Source organism: Lepisma saccharinum, chromosome 23 (assembly GCF_977018435.1).
Source record: "Lepisma saccharinum chromosome 23, izLepSacc3.1, whole genome shotgun sequence".
Lineage (NCBI taxonomy): Eukaryota > Metazoa > Arthropoda > Insecta > Zygentoma > Lepismatidae > Lepisma > Lepisma saccharinum.
The window spans coordinates 22,559,091-22,578,295 of NC_139251.1; the positions used below are offsets into that span (position 1 = coordinate 22,559,091).

Consider the following 19,205-nt stretch of genomic DNA (forward strand, 5'->3'; position numbering starts at 1 on the left):
AATACCAGCAAAACAATTTTCCATGATTTATTTTGCACTTTATGCAGTTAGTATCTGAAATGCAATTTGATATTAACTTTTGAACGTCCCATTCAAGAAAAGGTTTTAACCTTTACTCGGCCAATGGGTCACATGTGACCCATAGAAAATATAGGCGTAGTCGGCTGATGGGTCACGGGTGACCCATGGTGCTGATTAAAAAGTTCATGTGCTTTTAGCACCTTCATACTTGTATGTGAGGTTGTAAACGCTGACAGATGTTCACATAAAACTTTGAAATGTCATGTGGAAGAACCCCCCCCCCCCGACTCCAAAGTTACGTACAGAAGCGGGCGCGAATTTTAAATTTGTACTTATTTGACAAAAAAATTTATAACTCTTACACTATTTGACCAATCTACTTTGGGTAACTTTTGTGTTGCAACCGTGCAGGAATCAAAATGCCAAAGGCAATAAGAGGGGTTGAGTGGGCCTCAGCCCCCAACTTTCAATGAAAAAATTAAAAATTCGGAGTTTGCCCCCTCTTCCCCCTATATTTTTGGAAGGGGATGCAAACTTTAGCCTTATTTTCAAAGAATGGTCCTTTCTCAACCAAATGAAAGTCATTTCATGTTCCTGGGTGCATTACATTATAGAATATGTGAAAAAACTCCCCATTAAATGATTTTTTTCATTGAAAGTTGGGAGCCGCAGCCCACTTAACCCCTCTTATTGGCTTGGCATTTTGATTCCTGTACGGTTGCATGCCCTGGTGTTCTAACTGCAAAACAAAAGTTACCCGAAGTAGATTGCTCAAATAGTCTCAGAGATATAACGTTTTTCTGAAATAAGTGTAAAATTTAAAAATCACGTGCAAAGGTGGCAGCCAGAGAGAGGTTACTTTCGAAAACCCGCTTGGTGGTCTAAAGGTTAAATGTTAGGGAAAATTTTTGTTCATAAAGTTTGTTGTGTGACCTCTCACCTACAAATGTAATTATTAGAATTTTGAAAAATGTGGAACCATTTGCTCCTTGGATGAAATGGTAGAATATAACCTTGCTCCTGTATTTTTCACTTAATGTTTTCAATCCAATGCATTTTAACTTTGATTATTCTTTTCGAATACTAACTAAATTAACTTTATTCCTGTTCTTAACAATAAGACTAACAAACTTTCGGCTTTCTTGTATCATTAAATGAACGATGTCAATTTCCAGGGGGTCCACCGACCCATTCGACCCCCCCCCCCCCCCCGATGCCCATGCCCCCAGGTATCCATTGCTTAGAGCCTGAGTGAGCTACTGAGCCAATCTATACGAGGATATCCCTGGCTGAGTGATCAATAAGTACCTATGTCAGTATTACACTAAACCAATATAAAATAGCAAAAAGCTCCATGATCGTCTTCTCCTTTTCTTGGTTTACATTCTTCTCCTCCTTGCTTGATTTCTTTCTCTTTCATTCTCTCCAGCTTCTGCTTTCATTTTTTCATCTCTTTTTATTCCATTTTGCCCTTTCCCCTTCTGTATGTTTCTTTATGGTAAATTAATGTCAAAAGTAGAAGAAATAACCTTACCTATGGCACTTAGTGAATGATGCAATTCATTAGTAAATGCAGTCAACGGTATATCGTCTGTCACAGGAACTATAGCAACAGTGGCAAAATTAACCTCAGGAGAAGGTCGCGTTTCAACTGGAAGGGTTATTCTACTTGGCTTCTGCCAAGAACCTGAAACAACAAGCAAATTGTAATATCATTTGATGTTAAAAATATGGACACCAGCTTATTGGCTACTTGCACCCATTAGATAATATGGCAAATGGATACTTAACAAGAGAATACATAACAGGTCTTAAGAGTTAAGAAGAAATAGCGTCTAGGGCATACATAAGCTTTTTAACACGGACCAAACACCCACAAGTCAATAGACAATATCACAGGCAAAGTCATTTTTTCACTTTGTTTTACCTAACCAATCACCATACATGTGACCAAAAATGAAAGTTACGCAAATCCATGTTTGTTCATTTGAAAACCTTTTATAGAAAATTAAGGTTGAGCCTAAATGTATAGCATTGATTAATGATTGAATTAATGATCAGAACCAGTCCCTTATACTCTGAGAATATTCTATAAAATATGTAAACTGCTGGAAATTTTACAAGTTGAACAGCAAAATTGTGGACAAAAATTAGACCACTGAATATGGAAGATTTTTACCATAAATGTTACATTTTAACGTTTATAATTATTATGCATAATTTAGAACTGTTACAATATGTAAGTATTAATATCATATTGCAGAAACAAATAAGATTATAGAAATCAATATCAGTTCAAATTGGTATCCATTATGTCCCATTGAAAACAAATGACAGTTACAAACGTACCAAGTATCCTTCTTCCTAGAAGGTTGATTAGCCTCGTAACAACAATAGGAAACCTTAATTTAATTGCATTAAATAAGCCCTCGGGTAACTTTGCAAGCTCAGAATCCCTCACAGCCATAGCAGTGGTACTTCGTGGCGTTTGAGTAACCATTTCAACCTGCAAAGTAAAAACACAAGAACATTTCATCTCCATGATGAGCTATGTGCACTAATTTACAATTAGAATCAAATACCAAACATTATTCTGGTTGCATGATTTCACCTGTCAAAATACATAATTTTATTTTTAATGATCACCATTTAAAATAATATCCCCCCCATTTCCTTGATGGATTAAATAACAAAGGATATATGTCACTAGTTTATCCAGAATTTTCCATCTAGGGGAGAATGTAAGTTCGTATTCGGCGAGGCGTAAGATTAAACAGAACCAAAATAACCATAAATTGGGTCTTTGTAAATAATTTTAGAAGGGGTGTTGAGGAAATTTGGAAGGGGGGGTTATTGGGGGGGGGGGGGTGGATAAATCACTGTTTCAAATAACACTTCATTCAAATTTATTTTGTAAATATTTCCCTGCAAGTGCCATTCACAAATAATTCACACTATTTCCTATTACCATATTTAGGGTTCAATTTGTGCCCAAAGTAATAGTTGTTCGATACCCGGTGCAGGCACATAGTGGTTCAGATCCCACTTTAAACTGTAGGTCCAGTCCCGATTAGCCTTAATGTGCACAAATAGGACTAAAAACCAATTCAATCTAAGTAATAGTTAAATCATAACATCTTAAGCCCGGTATCCACTTGTTGCAAAACAGCATAACGTATCCCCGTTCCGTTTCAATTTATTCGAAAAAACTTGCAACGCTCAGTTTCAAAATGTGAGAAAAGATACGCAACGGACCCAATCGCTCATTTGGTGGTCTTTCCCCATCACATCAAAAAAAGGATACGATACGCAGTGGAAAGGAAGTGTGGACGGGCATGTACGCATTCCGTTGCCTGGTTATATCATCCTTCTGTGTGTAGTGAGCACTGTGAATGACAGTACGTTCCATTGTCAATTTATTTTCTTTATTATGGAGTGGGATAAGGAAAAAACTATTGTATTTGTTGATATAAAGTAAAGTTTCTGTATAATCCGCTGATCTGCTTGAACTGCAAGTCTGCCAATAAGCTGCTTCCACTATACAGTTCACGGTTCGCATACATGTTTGTCATCCACCAACATGGTGATTTGCATTTTTTACTTTTTCGATAAAACGTAATTAATGAAAATATATTCAGCTGCTGCCACTTGCTGCAGTGTACTCATCGTTATTTGAGACTAGACTGTGGATAAAAAGAACAGACCACCGTATCGCACTTCCGTATCAACCATGCTACACGGTGGATGATACAGAACGTCGTGATGATACGAGACAAATCTGGGTCCGTATTGTATCAATGATAGATATGGCACGGGGATACGATATGCTGGTTTGCAACAAGTGGATACCGGGCTTTAGAATGCTTTTACCTCAAAGAAAGAACAGTGGAACCCCAACTTTACATATTCCCATAATATCCATCCAATCTTCATGACCCAACAAAAATTATAAAATTTCACTAGATTTTACGTTTTCCTGTATTTTAAGTTTTTTTCAGCGTGGTCCCCTGAAAACCGTAAAAATCGGTTAAACTGTATGTGTACTTTCTCATACACACACATCGTGCACACTGTACACCATACTACATATTCATACCCATGAAAAGAAAATTCTAGATGTGTGCAATAATTTGAACATTAATTATAAATTACAGTGGGGGAAAATTTTCACTTTCGATTAAAGCAAACAGTTATTGATTTCAAGATTCATTTTGTGCATTCCAGATGATGCAGCAGTAATGCTGTTGCTTTGTTATTAAGGGACTCCAGGTTCAATCCCTGGTGTAAGCACAGAGGAGATTGGTTCGGATCAGATTTTCAACTGCACATCCAGCCCAGATCAGCTTATATGAACATCAACTGGACAAATTTAACTGAGTAGGTTTGCAAAACTTGCTTTTTATACATTGTGTACTAAAAAAACAATATGTCTGAATAAAAATAATACTCACAATGCCAACTAAGTCACCTTTACCATACTCAGCTACAAGCTCCTTCTTCCCATTTGCATGAGTTATCACAGATCTTAAGCGTCCACTTATTACAATGTAAGTGCAGTCAGATTCATCACCTTGCCTAAATACATGAGAAACAAAGTTTACAATGAAATAAAATTACCACTGAACAGAATTATCATTACATTCTACTAGTTATAATGTTAATTATCTTGAAAAATTTTTATCCAGCAGATATTACATCACATGATATGATATGGTAAAGTTCCTCATGCACATGCACCATTGCATGAAGAAATATATTGGGGGGATATGAAGGTAGAGCTCCACACGTTCTCGATCTCTGCCATTTTTTAAGGTGATGTAATCAGGACTACACTCTGGCTGCCTTTACTCCCCAGGGTTGCCTCAGCTACCAGTTTATTTGAGGCTGGGTGAACCTCAGAGCCAGGAGCAAGGCTGGAAAATTCCTACCTTTCATCACCCACCCTGGGAACTGAACCTGGGTCTCCTGCTTAGCAGTTGGATACCCCAACCAACTAGACTACGACAGCTGTATTATATCACATGTTTAAAAAAAAAAAAAATATGTTTTCTAAAGAAAAGCTGAAAAAACACACACCAAAAACTATTATGTAATGTTCTGTTCTCTAAAATTCCTACTTCACATTACACCAGTAACTGAAAGATATTTTATTAACAAAACAATTTATATTTTATGCCACAGCAAAAATAAAAAGCAAGAAGTAAAAATTTCAAACTACACTGCGAGAAAAACTTTTTGGTAAGCACCATTTTAAGAATATACTTTCATTTATTCGACATAATACATACACATGCCTTTTGTAAAGAACAAGACTAGGGCTGAGCCAATAACGCAATTTGCCGATACTAATAATTCCAGTTTAAAATAACAAAGCCTAGTTACAGAGTCATAAAACTCATCAAATTATATTCTATTAATGACATTAAATAAATCCCAAATTATTCTCATGTAGTATTATAGCACTTTAAAATTTCTTGTGACAGTTTATGTGAACTTCCTTCTACCCCCAGAGGATGCAAAAAGAAGAAGACAAAGTGTTTGAAATGTTGCAAGCATTTTTAAAGTGTTGAAGTTACACTGAAAAATCTGAATTGTTATAAGTGTCCCTGATTCATTTCATGAACCACAATTTAATGTAAACAACATTTTTGATGTTTGAATTAACCTGGAGAGGGAGGAGAATAACATAAAAATATATATATACAAATGCAGATATATTTATTAATGCTCATTTGGCCCAGCTCTGTATATGCCCTGCTGTCCATTATTCTCTGTCATTTGCAATAAAAGCAAGTCACTATTGTCGGTAACGAAAAGCACTCACACAGAAGGGTAGAGTACAAGCAGAAAATCCACAACCCTCCCTCCCACAGCGATATTCATCACTTTCCCAAGAACTCCGGAATAAGCCTAGCATGATGATAATGCTGGTTTTAAAAACGTTCATGTTCTTACCCCACGAGTTTGCAAGAATTGGCAATGAATGGTTTCTTTTATTTCAACATAGCGTTGACCACCAGGCAGCATGCCTTCCATCATGTTTGGGTGAAGCCCAAAGCACTTTAGTCCTGCCTTTGGTCTTGTCATCTGTTTTCCAGGAGGGTGCGGCATTCTCGGGAATGTACATGAATTCCTTCCTTTGAAAGGACAAAACTTGTCACATGAGTTGTTTCGTTTGGCTGCTCTAGCCACTCAAAAACCTTGATATCGGCGATGAAAATTCAACCAACACTTATCGATACCGGCTGATACAGACCTAAACAAGACAAACTAGGGAACAGGGAGCAAATCCAATACTGTGATCACAATATTTTTTGTTAAAGTGTATAGTTTCTAAACTGAAATTGTCACAGCTGCTAGATAGCACAGATGACTGATCTCTAAAAGCATCTGAGAAAAATTAATCATTGCATTTGAAGATGGTTGACTAATTTGGAAAGTACACTTGACAAAATTCATGTGCTTTAGTGCATTTTGATTTCTGAATATACCAGAACAAAGCACTTACTAATCTGCCAAACTGGTTTTTCTAGGTCCTATTAATTTTAGTGGCCACTGACACTATTCTCCTGGGAACTTGTATTATTGTCTTGCAGTGTGCCTAAATGAGCTAGTTTCGCCTGGTTGCTTGCAGCCTCGTCTCCTACTACTGGATACTAGCCTCCAGTGATATAAATTAAAATTGTGGATGTGCCAGCATATTATATAGGACCAGGCCCCTTACTATAATTAAAATCAACACATCTTCTGAGGACTAAAATCTCCACACACACATTAAAAGCTGAAGCTGTAAAGGGGCACTTGCCACAAGGCTATTTGCACCTGCTACACTACATGGCCCAAGCCCCTTATCTTACTAAAATCAACCTCTGTCTGAGAGGTCTAAAGCCTCCTCATCTTGTTACAATCTGAGGCTGTGGAGGGGCACTCAGCACATGTACGGACAAAAGCTAGATCAACACACAACACTGGATGTGGAACCAGATTCCAGAACCTCATTGGGCTGTACAAATCCAGTTTACAGAGGTGTATTACATGGAAAAAGAGGCTGAACATCTGGATCCTCTACTGCAGCAGCTAGTACCAAAGGGCAGCAGAGGACATTGCAGGTGACAATGGTACACCTAACAGTATCCACAAAACAATACACACCAGTAGCACAGTAAGCAATAAAACAACATGTTCCTGGAAGGATTGTGACAGTGGCCACCGAAATTAATAGACCTTCGACAATTGAGTTTCGCAGATGATTACATAATTTATTCTGGTATATTAATTTGTAGAGGCATGCATATTTTTTTTTGAACAGAAAGACAAAATGTGGAATAACACACTGTAATATTCATTTGTAATGTTTATGAAACATGTTCGGTGCATTTTGTACCATATTTTGTCACAAAATGATGCAAAATGAACTGCAAAATGCAAAATAAACTCTTAAAACACTAAATATAGAGTTTATTTACTGATGCGACACTTTCTGAAGTCTGAATGTGTTGGGGCAGCATTGGTGCATACAGGTCCATAGCTGAATAAATTACAAACCTGTACAAAGCACGTCCACTTTCTAGAAAAACCCAATCTAAGGCAAAATCCACCTGCCGCACAAAAGGAGATAGTCTCTTCACCACCGTAAAAGCAACATGTAGCACCACACGTGGATGTTCTATCATAAGGCTGAAAGAAAAAAAACATATATTACTAAAGACATGTACGCAGAGCAACATCAAGTATAATTGCAATATGGTAAAATGTTTTAATTTAGTCTATCTTGTTATACTCAGCACAAACACATATATTTAAAAAAAAATATATTTGCAAAATGTCACAACTGTACCATTTCCTTTCAAACTCTGAAGATACAAATCTCACACTTAAAAAATGTTGGAAAACTTTGCATTTGTAGTTGTACTGTAACTTACCTATAGAAGGTATTTTTTGAAATCAGTGCTATGCGTGATGTATGCTTGACACGGATTGTAAAGAAACTTGGTTCCCCTGTCAACACAGCCAGTCCTCCTACAATCTCCCCTGGATGGGCGGTGAACATGTGCACTTCCTCTTGCTGATCTGCCAATTTCTGAGACACAATCAATGTGCCCGACAGCACATACACCAAGGCTACGTCCTGAAAACACACACCAAAAATTACTATCCTAGTACATGGGCATTGCCAGAAATTGTAGAAGGAAAACTAAAACTATTTATCAGAGATGAAGATGATTTTTTTAATTTTCAGGGAAAGACCACGCTCCTGTAGGATGTGAAATACCCTCATCTTCACTCTAAAGAATTGAAATTAGAAGAAAATTGAAATTTTACCCAAATTTGTTCATTGGCAAGTTGGCAGACGTTCCAACCGAATCAATTGCCTTATGAGTTGGTACACACAGGAGGTGTACTATGTAAAAATTTAAGTGAAAAATACAAGCTTGACCAGGACACGAATCAGAGTCTCTGGCATGCCATGCATACAGATGCAATTCCACACAGGTAAAACAGTGACAGCAAAAATCAGTTGGAAGAGCAATGGCAGAAACGTGGGTTCTCATCCTGTTCAAACCTGCATTTCTTCCTGAAATTTACACAAAACCCAATTGAGTATGGATGAAATTTTACTTCCTGTTACATTCATTGTCACTCTGCCCAGAATAAATCAAACATCAACCCTCTATGACACACAATTCTTGGATTTTTTTTTGTGTATATCCTCAATATTTGAAAGGCCTGTGCTTTTAACTTCAAATTGATTTCTTTTAAAAATCCACTTTCAATAAACCCATAATATTCTTATTAAAAACCACACAAAACAAACAGCAATAGACAAAGACACTTTGGAAGTCTGTACAAGACTCCATCAAGGGGTCATCATCCGGGCTGGTCAAGAGACTTCGAGGAAGTAGTGGAAGTTTGTTAGTGGCAGTTTTTTAATTTTATTTTTTATTATTTTATTATTATGAAGCCTTATTTTCCATGTTACATAATTGGGAGTGATATCATCCGCACGACATGGTCTAATAAATTCAATGTTTAGATTTTCGTTTCTCACCACATTGACCAGTCTCTCCACCAGCCCTGATGATGACTCCGAGATGGAGTCGAAATTTTGGACAGACATTTAAAGTGTCTTTTATCGTGCTGTTTATTTGTTTTGTGTTGTTTTTAACACAAATGTTTTTGGCACATGTAAGAAGTTTTTATAACATGAATGTTTTTGGCACATGTAAGAAGTTTTTCTTAAAACTACAACACTTGCATTCCATTGAAATTCCAAGTGTATCACACCTTCATGTGTACACTCCTGTTCACATAAAGTGGGACATGCTTCAGCTGTTCAACCCTATAAAATGTGCCACATTATCTGAACATGAGTGTACGTAACTGGAAAATACAAGAGTTGTTCCATAGAAATGATGAGAAACTTTACAGTCACATTCTGCTGGTCTCAAATGTGTTTAAAGGTTAAACAAGAAGTTAGAAGATATCTACTAGAGTACTGCATTGGACAACTTTTGCTTGCTCAAACTCATTCGAATCTTCCACGCTCGAGCGTAGCACGCTCGATCGTACCACACTTATAATGTAATGATTGGCAACGTCCCGTATTTCAGAACCTAATGACCAGCACTGTCAACCTAAAACCCAAACATGGAAGGAAACTACTCTTCGCAATTACATTTCTAAATCATAATTCCGTATGTTATTATGTAAGACTCAAATACAGCACATATGAAAGTATGCAATATCTACAGAAGACCGAAATGTAAAATGGTGTTGCTGACAGACCTGCCTAAGCAATTACAAATATTGTATCACAGTGCAACAACAGGGTGCAGGGGCGCCGACTTGTCAAAATTATTGGGGGGGCTCTGATCACTGAAATAAATGAATCAATGACTCACTCTCTCCCTTTTTTAAGTTTTGGTCTCAGTGTTCGGAATCTCATAAAAGCCCATGAATTCCTCAAAAATATCAAATTTTTTATTCACGGTTCTAATGCAGAATGTTAATTGTCCACGGATGGATATGTCACAAGTTTCGTCAACCATAATATCAAAATATTCCATACTTTTAATATCTGCTACCACGGAGCGCAAAACAGATCTCGTTCTGAATGTCATGTTAGAGCCATTTGTAGCCCAAATGTCCCATCCACTACCCTAGTTCATGCACATCGTCTTTTGAAACTGTTTTTAGTAAAAATTTTAACAATACTCATAATTACATACTTAGTATATAGTAATAAGTCATGTGTTTTGCTGTCTCTGGTCATAGCCCCCCCAAAGGTGATGGTTTAGTGGTCTCAGCCCACCCAAATTGATGGTCTAGAACATTTCAAATGTGTATTTAAAGTTAAGTTCATGTGGCACAATTCAGAGTAAACTTTACAAGAGAAGCAAAATAATACATTAGATCTTCTTAAGAAAAATTATTTGGGGGGCTCTGCCCCCACATCGTTAACATTGGGGGGGCTCAAGCCCCCCCAAGCCCCATGGAGTCGGCGCCTATGACAGGGTGGCCACTCTAGGACCATGATAAAATTGAAGTATAAATCCCGGTTTTCAAGGTGAACTTTCCAAAAATTCAAGGATGCAAGCAGATGTATTCTGTACATAAACGTATTACAAATCTCACCATTAACACATATGCACAACAAATATATTAACAATATTAAGGGTATGTGTGATTCCAATGCATCCAAAAATTCTAAATGGTATATATATATATATATATATATTCAATTCAATTAAATGGTACATATATTTAAAATATTTCATTTAAGGTACGGAGTTAATATTTGCAATTCCACATATTCAGACTCGAAATACATCTTCAAACACAAGTGATGGATATTGGTATGAAAATTTGTTAATTGTACAAGAACTTCAAACTCAAATTTGTCTATTCAACTTTAGGATATCATATCTTGCAATAATCTTCCGTCTGTCAGATAGACTCTTCCACAAAATACACTTAAAAAAGTAAACATATTGAGATAATTCTGTTCCATTTTCCCTGCAGATTTCTATTCCTTCTTCGATGAAAATAAAACTTATACTGTGAAAAACTTACCTCAGAGCATTTATAAATATGCATAAATTCAATGAGACTTGGATTAATAAAAGTTGCAGTTTTTCACGTCTACGAAGAAAAATTCACGTAGAATTTCTGGTGTGTAGCCGCCCTGAACAAGTACATGTACATTATTGTTCACTTACCGAAAAGGATAATCATATTCTGCGAAGTAATAAAATGCAGTTCAAACATCATTTCAATGTGACAATAATCGTGCAAATATAAAATGTCAGTCTAGGTAGTTTCAGCCCATAATCATTTATTTCATTTTCACATACCTTGGTAAGATACACAAAACTACATTTTAACATGGAGAAGATGACTATGTTCTCTTATTTTTTAATTTCACTTCGTATTTTACTTCACGATCCTCATTTGAGGGCCCACTACTACAGACAAATTATGGAAATACGTCTACTAATAGTGTTCAAGAGTTCGAATGTATTTCGCTCATTCTGTCGTTTTTTGCTCGAGCGGAAGAACTATCAATTCTGTGTGCCATCTAGCATTGCCCGTGCGAACTATTTGCTGCTCGAGTGAAAAACGCTCATTGCAGCACTAATATTTACTCACCTTGTGAGATTCCTCCTTCATCAAGTAGGTCCCTGAAGGCACATCTCGAATTTCCACTTTCCCTTGAAGCAGCCTGTCATCCTCCAGCCCCAGCTGCTTAACGAAGGACTCAGTTGCCTGCTTCAACAAGGCTGCTGTGTCTGAATCACTCTGCTCTCCAGCTGACGGACGTCTCCATGTAAAGTCCTGAGGTTGCTCAGTAGCCTGGAAAGAAAGTTATTGTATTCCACTACTTAAGGAACTTACTACTTAAAATTAATTTGTCAAACCTTGAAATAACAAAGTGTCACAAAGGTAATGAGGCTAGAACTTTGATGCATTTGCATCATCTTTTTGGAAAAGCCAATGTACTGTTCAGTTAGATGTTCAAGGGTTTGATCACAGAATCAGCGAAACGCAGCATCTTTGATGGCACACCTTCTGTTTTTTTTTTTGTTTTTTTTTGTCGAATTTGCTGGATATTTTTAGGCAGTTTCATGGTATTTTTGTGCATTTTTAACAATTTATTTTAACATTACATTGCTCTTTTTATGTTTTCAGAAGAGAAGGAACATTTCTTAGGAATTTCGTTTATCTTTCTTAACAATTACGAAGGCAGGGGTCCCTGGTTCGAATCCCAGCCTGGGCAAGGGTGTTCTTTGTGAATGTCCCTTTATCAATTTCATCACATCATCACTCATATTCATCTTCATGATTAGCCAAAAGTGGCAGAAAAGCGAAGTAAAATAAAACAACCCACTTCTCTCTTCCCACTTGGTTCCAGGAATTCTGGTAAACCATCCTTCTGGACGAGAGACACCTGATGAAGAAAATGTCAAGTGACTTAGAAAAAGTGGGAAAGCAAGAAGCCACAAAAATGATTCTGGTTTTAAAAATGAAGGGTTTATTACGCTGTGTTCAATTGCTGATGCTTTGCTGAAGAACTACCAGGGGATTTGCAAGCTGGTAACAGTCCATTTCAAGTATGCTTCTCTAGTATTGATAGAGGTGGAAAGGAGTCTTTAAGAGGCAATATTCAGCCACTTTGCTTTGCCAATCTATGTATGTTAGTTGTAAGTCATGCATTGCAATGCAGGACTAGTGAAATGAACATGTAAGTTGGTTGTAAAAAAGCATTTTGAAAATTTTATAGAGCATTTCTTGTGGTGTTTAGAGCATTATTGCACTTTCATAAAGCATTTTCTGGTATTTTACTGTGCATCAAAATCTCTTCCCTAATAATGAGAATATTATGTCAGGTTCAATTGCATATACCTGCTGATACTTTTGCAGATGCGATGACAAGAAAACTAATAGAATGGTTTAGTTTAGGACATGACTTAAGATCAGATTGTAAAAAGTTCCAAGAACTTCTAAAATTACTTCGCTAACCTGTGGCGAATACTGGGTATCCGAATCTGTTGTATACGCTTTATCATCATAGGGTGCTTTGGTTTTTCTACCTCCAATTGGATTCACTGGATCAACAGTCGGGTCTGCTGATACATCTAAACAGAAAAAAATTATAACAATTAATAAGCTTCATTGTTAAGCAAGTAACTTTTAGTACCTTGGTATCTTCTTAACTATAGTAAATACAAGATAATGTTTTAATGTAATTATAGCAAGGATGACAAAGATGCTCACACTAATTAAAAACTGTGTATACAGTTGTTAAATGTTTTATTAACAAGGCAATGTTATGCAACTCAATCCAAATCACCATATTATTTTTTTTTCTCCATGCATGTGAAACCAACTGACAACTAAACCAACAATAAGCATGAGTTTTTTTTTCATTTATGAACACTATATATTTTCCGATTAAAACCCTCTTGTCCATCTTATACCATTGCTCTGTAAAAGCACCTCTCTTACCAATTCTGACCATGACAAGCATTTCAAAATTAACATCACATTAACATTGCTCAATGACAAACATTAAATATCCAATGAGTTCTTGCCATAACATTGAAGAACTTACCTTCCTCTCTCTGATTTGTCTCCTTGTTCTTTGTTTTGCTAGGAGAACTATTTTTCTTCACTCGAGAACCCTTAAACAGAAGAAATCCTCAATAAAATACATATGTTGCACAAATAAAAATCTATTTTTCACTTTTATAATATAACTTAATACTAAATTAGGGATAGACAGATATGGAATTTTGGACGATAGTTGTAAAGTTCCCATATAAAATTCACTGATACCGATGACAGATACAGATACACATCCAATATAAAAATCAGACTGGTCCTTGAAGAACCTGAATGGTCAACTGATCTCCTTAATGCATGTATGCTACCAGATGACTGCAATGCAAAAAAAGCTGCTCATGAAGACATTTACTTAAAAAACTAAATCATGTACATTATATGCTTATGTCCATAAAACTTATAAAATAAATATTGCACTAAATTAAAGATTTATAGATACAGCAAATTGGTAAAAGTATTGATAGTTGAGTGAGTGAGTGAGTGAGTGAGAGAGAGAGAGAGAGGGGGGGAGAGGGGGGGGAGAGAGAGTGAGAGTGAGTGAGTGAGTGAGTGAGTGTGTGTGTGTGTGTGTGTGAGTGAGTGTGTGTGTGTGTGTGTGAGTGAGTGTGTGTGTGTGAGTGTGAGTGTGTGAGTGTGAGTGTGTGCACGTTTTTTTCTGGATCTGGACGTCAGATGATAACACAATTAAACCATGTTTTCACGTTAAAAAAAAAACACTAAAGATGCTGACCTGTCAATCACCTGTCAAATATCTGGAGAGGAGAGATCTCGGATATGGACCGACATCTTCAGGTGCATTGTGTCTAAAAACCTGTACTGAAGAGTCCTGTTTGTATTTTATTTCATTTTAGTTCAGTTCTTAGTCAGAAGAAAATTGGATTGAAGATATAGGATTGAAACATTACATGTAAAGTTGTTTTTTATATATATATATAATAAAGACTGCCTTAACATCCTTTGTGTTTTTCGTGGTCAGGCCCCTTTAGGCTCCCTATTTTTTACCTTTGTGGACAGCTGTGCTTGTGACGGATAAGACAACGTACACTACTGTATTGGGTGTCCTCCAACATCTGAAGCAATGCATATATTGCAAGAGGTTAGTAGATGTAGTCTACAATAACCTATTATTCACACATGTGAACACTTAATTCCTATAATGCCTTTGATTTTTACATTCTCTCAAATGTCAAAGAGAGCACTTACCGGTCTAACTAACTCCGCACTTAGGCCAAGATACTGATGAAGAGCAGTAAATGTTACACGTTGTAGGCGAACCATAATAACTTGCAGGACCCTGATGAAAATATCGGGATATTCTTGGAACACATCTTGGAAGGCAGCCACTGGAAGCCTCACGACAGTGGAGTCCTCCACTGCACGTGCTGAAACAGTTTTATAATAACTGGGTTGCCCCTAAGGATGAGAAAGGACTATTATGGATCATTTAAATCAAACAATAGGTAAAGTGGGAAAAAAATAGGAACTATGTGCAGAGCTAAGCCGATGTATTGGATTTTATTTACCCATACAAGCTGAAACTTTTCTGGCATTTGCATTGTACAGTGGGATCCATTAGTATTACCATGCAAATTGTCCATGACTATTTTCATAAATTTTTCTCTTACATCCTAAGTGTTTTTAAGCGATGGATTCTTATGTATGCTGGTGCAGAAGTTGTCAACAGCTTGTTTTGAGTTTTCGTTTAATTCTTGAAGCTCTTATTGGGTCAAATAAAGTGCACGAACATGGTGATGGACAATTTGCACGGTAATACTCATGGATCCCACTGTACAGCAACAGCCTATGAGGGCCAGGGCCTATCTACCAACTGCCAGCCTCACTCCCACGTGCCTCAGCAGAGGTGGGAAATCATTCAACTTGTTACAGGCGACGTGTGGTCAGCATGGCAAACACCCTGTTATTGTCGTACGTTTCCACTACCGGATTAATTGTTCATGGGGTCTGCAAAAATGCCACACAACTACGTGGAATCTAGTTATCCTGGAGGTTGCGCAAAATTCGAAGTTTCCATTGATTTTGTACCAATATTTTGTGATTACATAAAAGATATTTTTATATACTGATGTATTTCTTGAATATTTTGAAGGAAACTGGTAAATTGATGCTTGTAATTGGAATGCAAAACTTACATACTAATATAAATCAATGAAATCAATGTTTGAACAAATTTTCATTATTACAATTTTCAAACATTGGTATCAGCTGGAATTGGTAAAGGTTTGGCATCAGTATAATACCAGTTTAAACTGGTTATCAGCTTATGAGGCGCATGTCAGAAAAAAGGGCCGATAATTTTTTACGTGGGGTTGGCAACACTGATGAAGTTCAGCATGCGCAGGAGCATGCCCTAGTATTCTGTGCTTGCAACAGAGATAGAATCGTCAGAGTGGGGTTGCGTACATGTGAGTAGCAGTAAGGTGAAATGGCTGCCTTAATACAAAATCCCACCAAATGTGAAGTGAGATCTGTCATACGATTTCTGAATGCCAAAGGACAGAATGCAGCTGACAATTGTGTGCCATTTATGGACCGACAGTGATGAGCGAAGGGAAGGTCAGGCAATGGTGCAGAGTGTTTCGGGAAGGGTGTTTAAATGTCCATGACGATGAACATAGCGGAAGGCCTAGTGTTCAGATGGACGATCTGGTGGAACTTGTTAACGAGAAAGTGCGTTCCAATCACCAGTTCCCAAACAGCTTCCAGAAATGTCTGCGAAAACAGTGCATCAAATTGTGACTCACAACCTGGGTTATCACAAACTGTGTGCGAGGTGGGTACCAAAAATGCTGACAGACGCTCACAAAGAGCAAAGAAGGACAGCTGCATGCGATTTTTTTGGCCCGCTGGGGGGAGGATGGGGAACACCTCTTTTCACACATAGGGACGGGGGATGAAACATGGATATCGTACGCCACTGGGGAGTCGAAGCAGGAGTCAATTCAATGGCGGCACTCTGGTTCTCCTAATGCGAAGAAATTCAAACAAACACCATCAGTTCACAAAATCATGGCAACCACGTTTTGGGACCAAAAGGGTGTGATTTTTGTGGAATTCTTGGAACCAGGATGAACAATTACAGCAGACGTGTATTGCGAAACACTGAATAATCTGTGACATACGATCCAAAATAGGCAGAGAGGAATGCTACGCTCTGGAATTTTTCTGATCCATGACAACACCTGCCCACACACAGCTGCTCGTACTGTTGAGACAATTCAAAGATTTCGATGGGAATTCAATCATCCCCCTTACAGCTCCGACCTAGCCCCCAGCGATTTTTCTTCTACTTCACCTGAAAAAGTGGCTTGCATCGAAGCATTTCAATGACACTGACGTGCTCAAGACATCAATTCAGGACTGGCTGCACTCTCAGGTGGAAGATTTTTACGCAGAGGGTATACGGAAGCTTGTGCCACGCTATCAGAATGTCTTGAGGTTAATGAAGACTACGTCGGCATATTGCCAAGGTATGTACTAGTTTATCAATTGTACTAGTTTATCAATCACAATAAATTTCTTCTATCATTTTCTTGTTTTTTAAAAAATATCGGCCCTTTTTTTGACATGCGCCTCGTACTAAGATAGGAGTAAATACAATTATCCCTTGTGCATTGTACTGTATCATGAAGGCACCCAGGAGGTGAAGAGGAAGGTTTTGAATATATTCAAGAGCAGGAGCAATAACGACACCAAACATTATAAAAATATATATTTCATAATACCAATTTTGAATACCATGATCTTAGAGTCCAATATACTCTGGTTATCAGATGCGATTTGTAATTTTTTAAAAGTAGGAATTGTTACTTTCCTGGCAATAATGTGATTCAAACAAAAATTCTCAAGTTACCAGTCAGGTTAATTCAACGTTAGCATTCAATGTTCTGAGCACCTACATTGCTCTCATCATCATGAAATGTTGATTACAGACCAAGTGTGAGGTTAAAAGTGTGTATTAAGAAGTGAAGCATAGACTCTGTCTTGTGATTGATTAGAAGCTGCCAACAGAACACCAGGAACCAGAACGAAGAAAGACAAGAGCTTAAGTAAGTTCCACCTCTTAGTACACACACATTTAACTTCACTCTTAGTTGTGTATGCATTGGAAACGTTGGATGCTAACGCCGATTTAACCTGGCTGGTAACCCGAGAGCACTTGTTCAAATTGCATTTTTTCAATAACTTACCGTAAGAACGTCAACAAAACTGAGAAGAGAAGTGACAGATTCTCCTGGTTTCACACACTTCAGAGCTATACTTGTACCATCACTCCCAGTTATAAATACATTCAGGGCTCCACTCTGAACAACATACACATTCTCGTCAGCATCACCTGAAAAAAAAAGATTCAATTTCATCTTCAATTTCAAATTGCATACTGCATTCAGGGGCGCCGACTTGTCAAAATTATTGGGGGGGCTCTGATCACTGAAATAAATTAATGAATGATTCACTCTCTCCCTTCTTTAAGTTTTAGCCTCACTGTTCGGAATCTCATAAAAGCTAGGGGTGTGCGGGATCCCGAAAAGTCGGGACCGGAATCGGGGAAAAAAATTTCCCATCCCGATCCCAACTTCGGGAAATGATTTGCTACTTTTTGGTATCCCAAGCAGTCGGGAATACCGAATGGTCATTTTAAAATGTTAGTTTTTAATCCAGAAATAACTTAAAGTGAAAATGACGTGTAGAATTAGAGATTTTCAGAGCTTCGGGAAATTTCGAACTTTTCCCGTCCCGAAAATTTCCCGACTAGTCGGGAAATTGAAAATTTTTCCCATCCCGATCCCGTCCCGCACACCCGTAATAAAAGCCAATGAATTCCTCAAAAATATCAATTCTTTTATTCACAGTTCGAATGCAGAATATTAATTGTCCACGGATGGATATGTCACAAGTTTCGTCAACAATAATAGCAAAATATTCCCAACTTTTAATATCTGCTACCATGGAGCGCAAAACGTATCTCCCTAATATATCAATGATCACCTTCTGAATGTCATGTGAGAGCCATTTGTAGCCCGAACGTCCCATCCACTACCCTAGTTCATGCACATCGTCTTTTGAAACTATTTTAGTAAAAATTTTAACAATACTCATAATTACATACTTAGTATATAGTAATAAGTCATGTGTTTTGCTGTCTCTGGTCATAGCCTCCCCAGAGTTGATGGTTTATCGGTCTCAGCCCCCCCAAAGTTGATGGTCAAGAAAATTTTAAATGTGTATTTAAAGTTAAATGCATGTAGCACATTTCAGAGTAAACTTTACAAGAGAAGCAAAATAATACATTAGATCCTCTTAAGCAAAATTATTTGGGGGGCTCAGCCCCCACATCGTTAATATTGGGGGAGCTCGAGCCCCCCCAAGCCCCATGGAGTCTGCGCCTATGACTGCATTCATGGTGAAAAACACTAGCACTTAAATAAAATGTCATAAAATGAATGCTCAAGAACATTTGACAATCCTACTTTCTCTCCTTTCACAGTACAATGTCACTACTAACGCCATTCCTGCTACTAAGCTCCTCCCAACAAAAAGGT

The 19,205-nt window shown here is 37.5% G+C and overlaps 1 protein-coding gene across 2 annotated transcripts in view; it reads right to left on the reverse strand.

Annotated features, from left to right (window-relative positions):
* sws (patatin like phospholipase domain containing sws) overlaps window positions 1-19,205 on the reverse strand; it is an 82,168-nt gene that overhangs the window by 46,091 nt on the left and 16,872 nt on the right. For both annotated transcript variants that reach the window (XM_083110052.1, XM_083110051.1), the window contains exons 7-16: window positions 17,853-17,998; window positions 14,848-15,057; window positions 13,634-13,703; window positions 13,042-13,157; window positions 11,671-11,874; window positions 7,944-8,149; window positions 7,567-7,698; window positions 4,473-4,596; window positions 2,371-2,527; window positions 1,556-1,708 (exon numbers count right to left, since the gene is read on the reverse strand). In XM_083110052.1, the coding sequence (XP_082966178.1) occupies window positions 1,556-1,708; window positions 2,371-2,527; window positions 4,473-4,596; window positions 7,567-7,698; window positions 7,944-8,149; window positions 11,671-11,874; window positions 13,042-13,157; window positions 13,634-13,703; window positions 14,848-15,057; window positions 17,853-17,998 (1,518 nt within the window). The remainder of the gene's footprint in view (window positions 1-1,555; window positions 1,709-2,370; window positions 2,528-4,472; window positions 4,597-7,566; window positions 7,699-7,943; window positions 8,150-11,670; window positions 11,875-13,041; window positions 13,158-13,633; window positions 13,704-14,847; window positions 15,058-17,852; window positions 17,999-19,205) is intronic.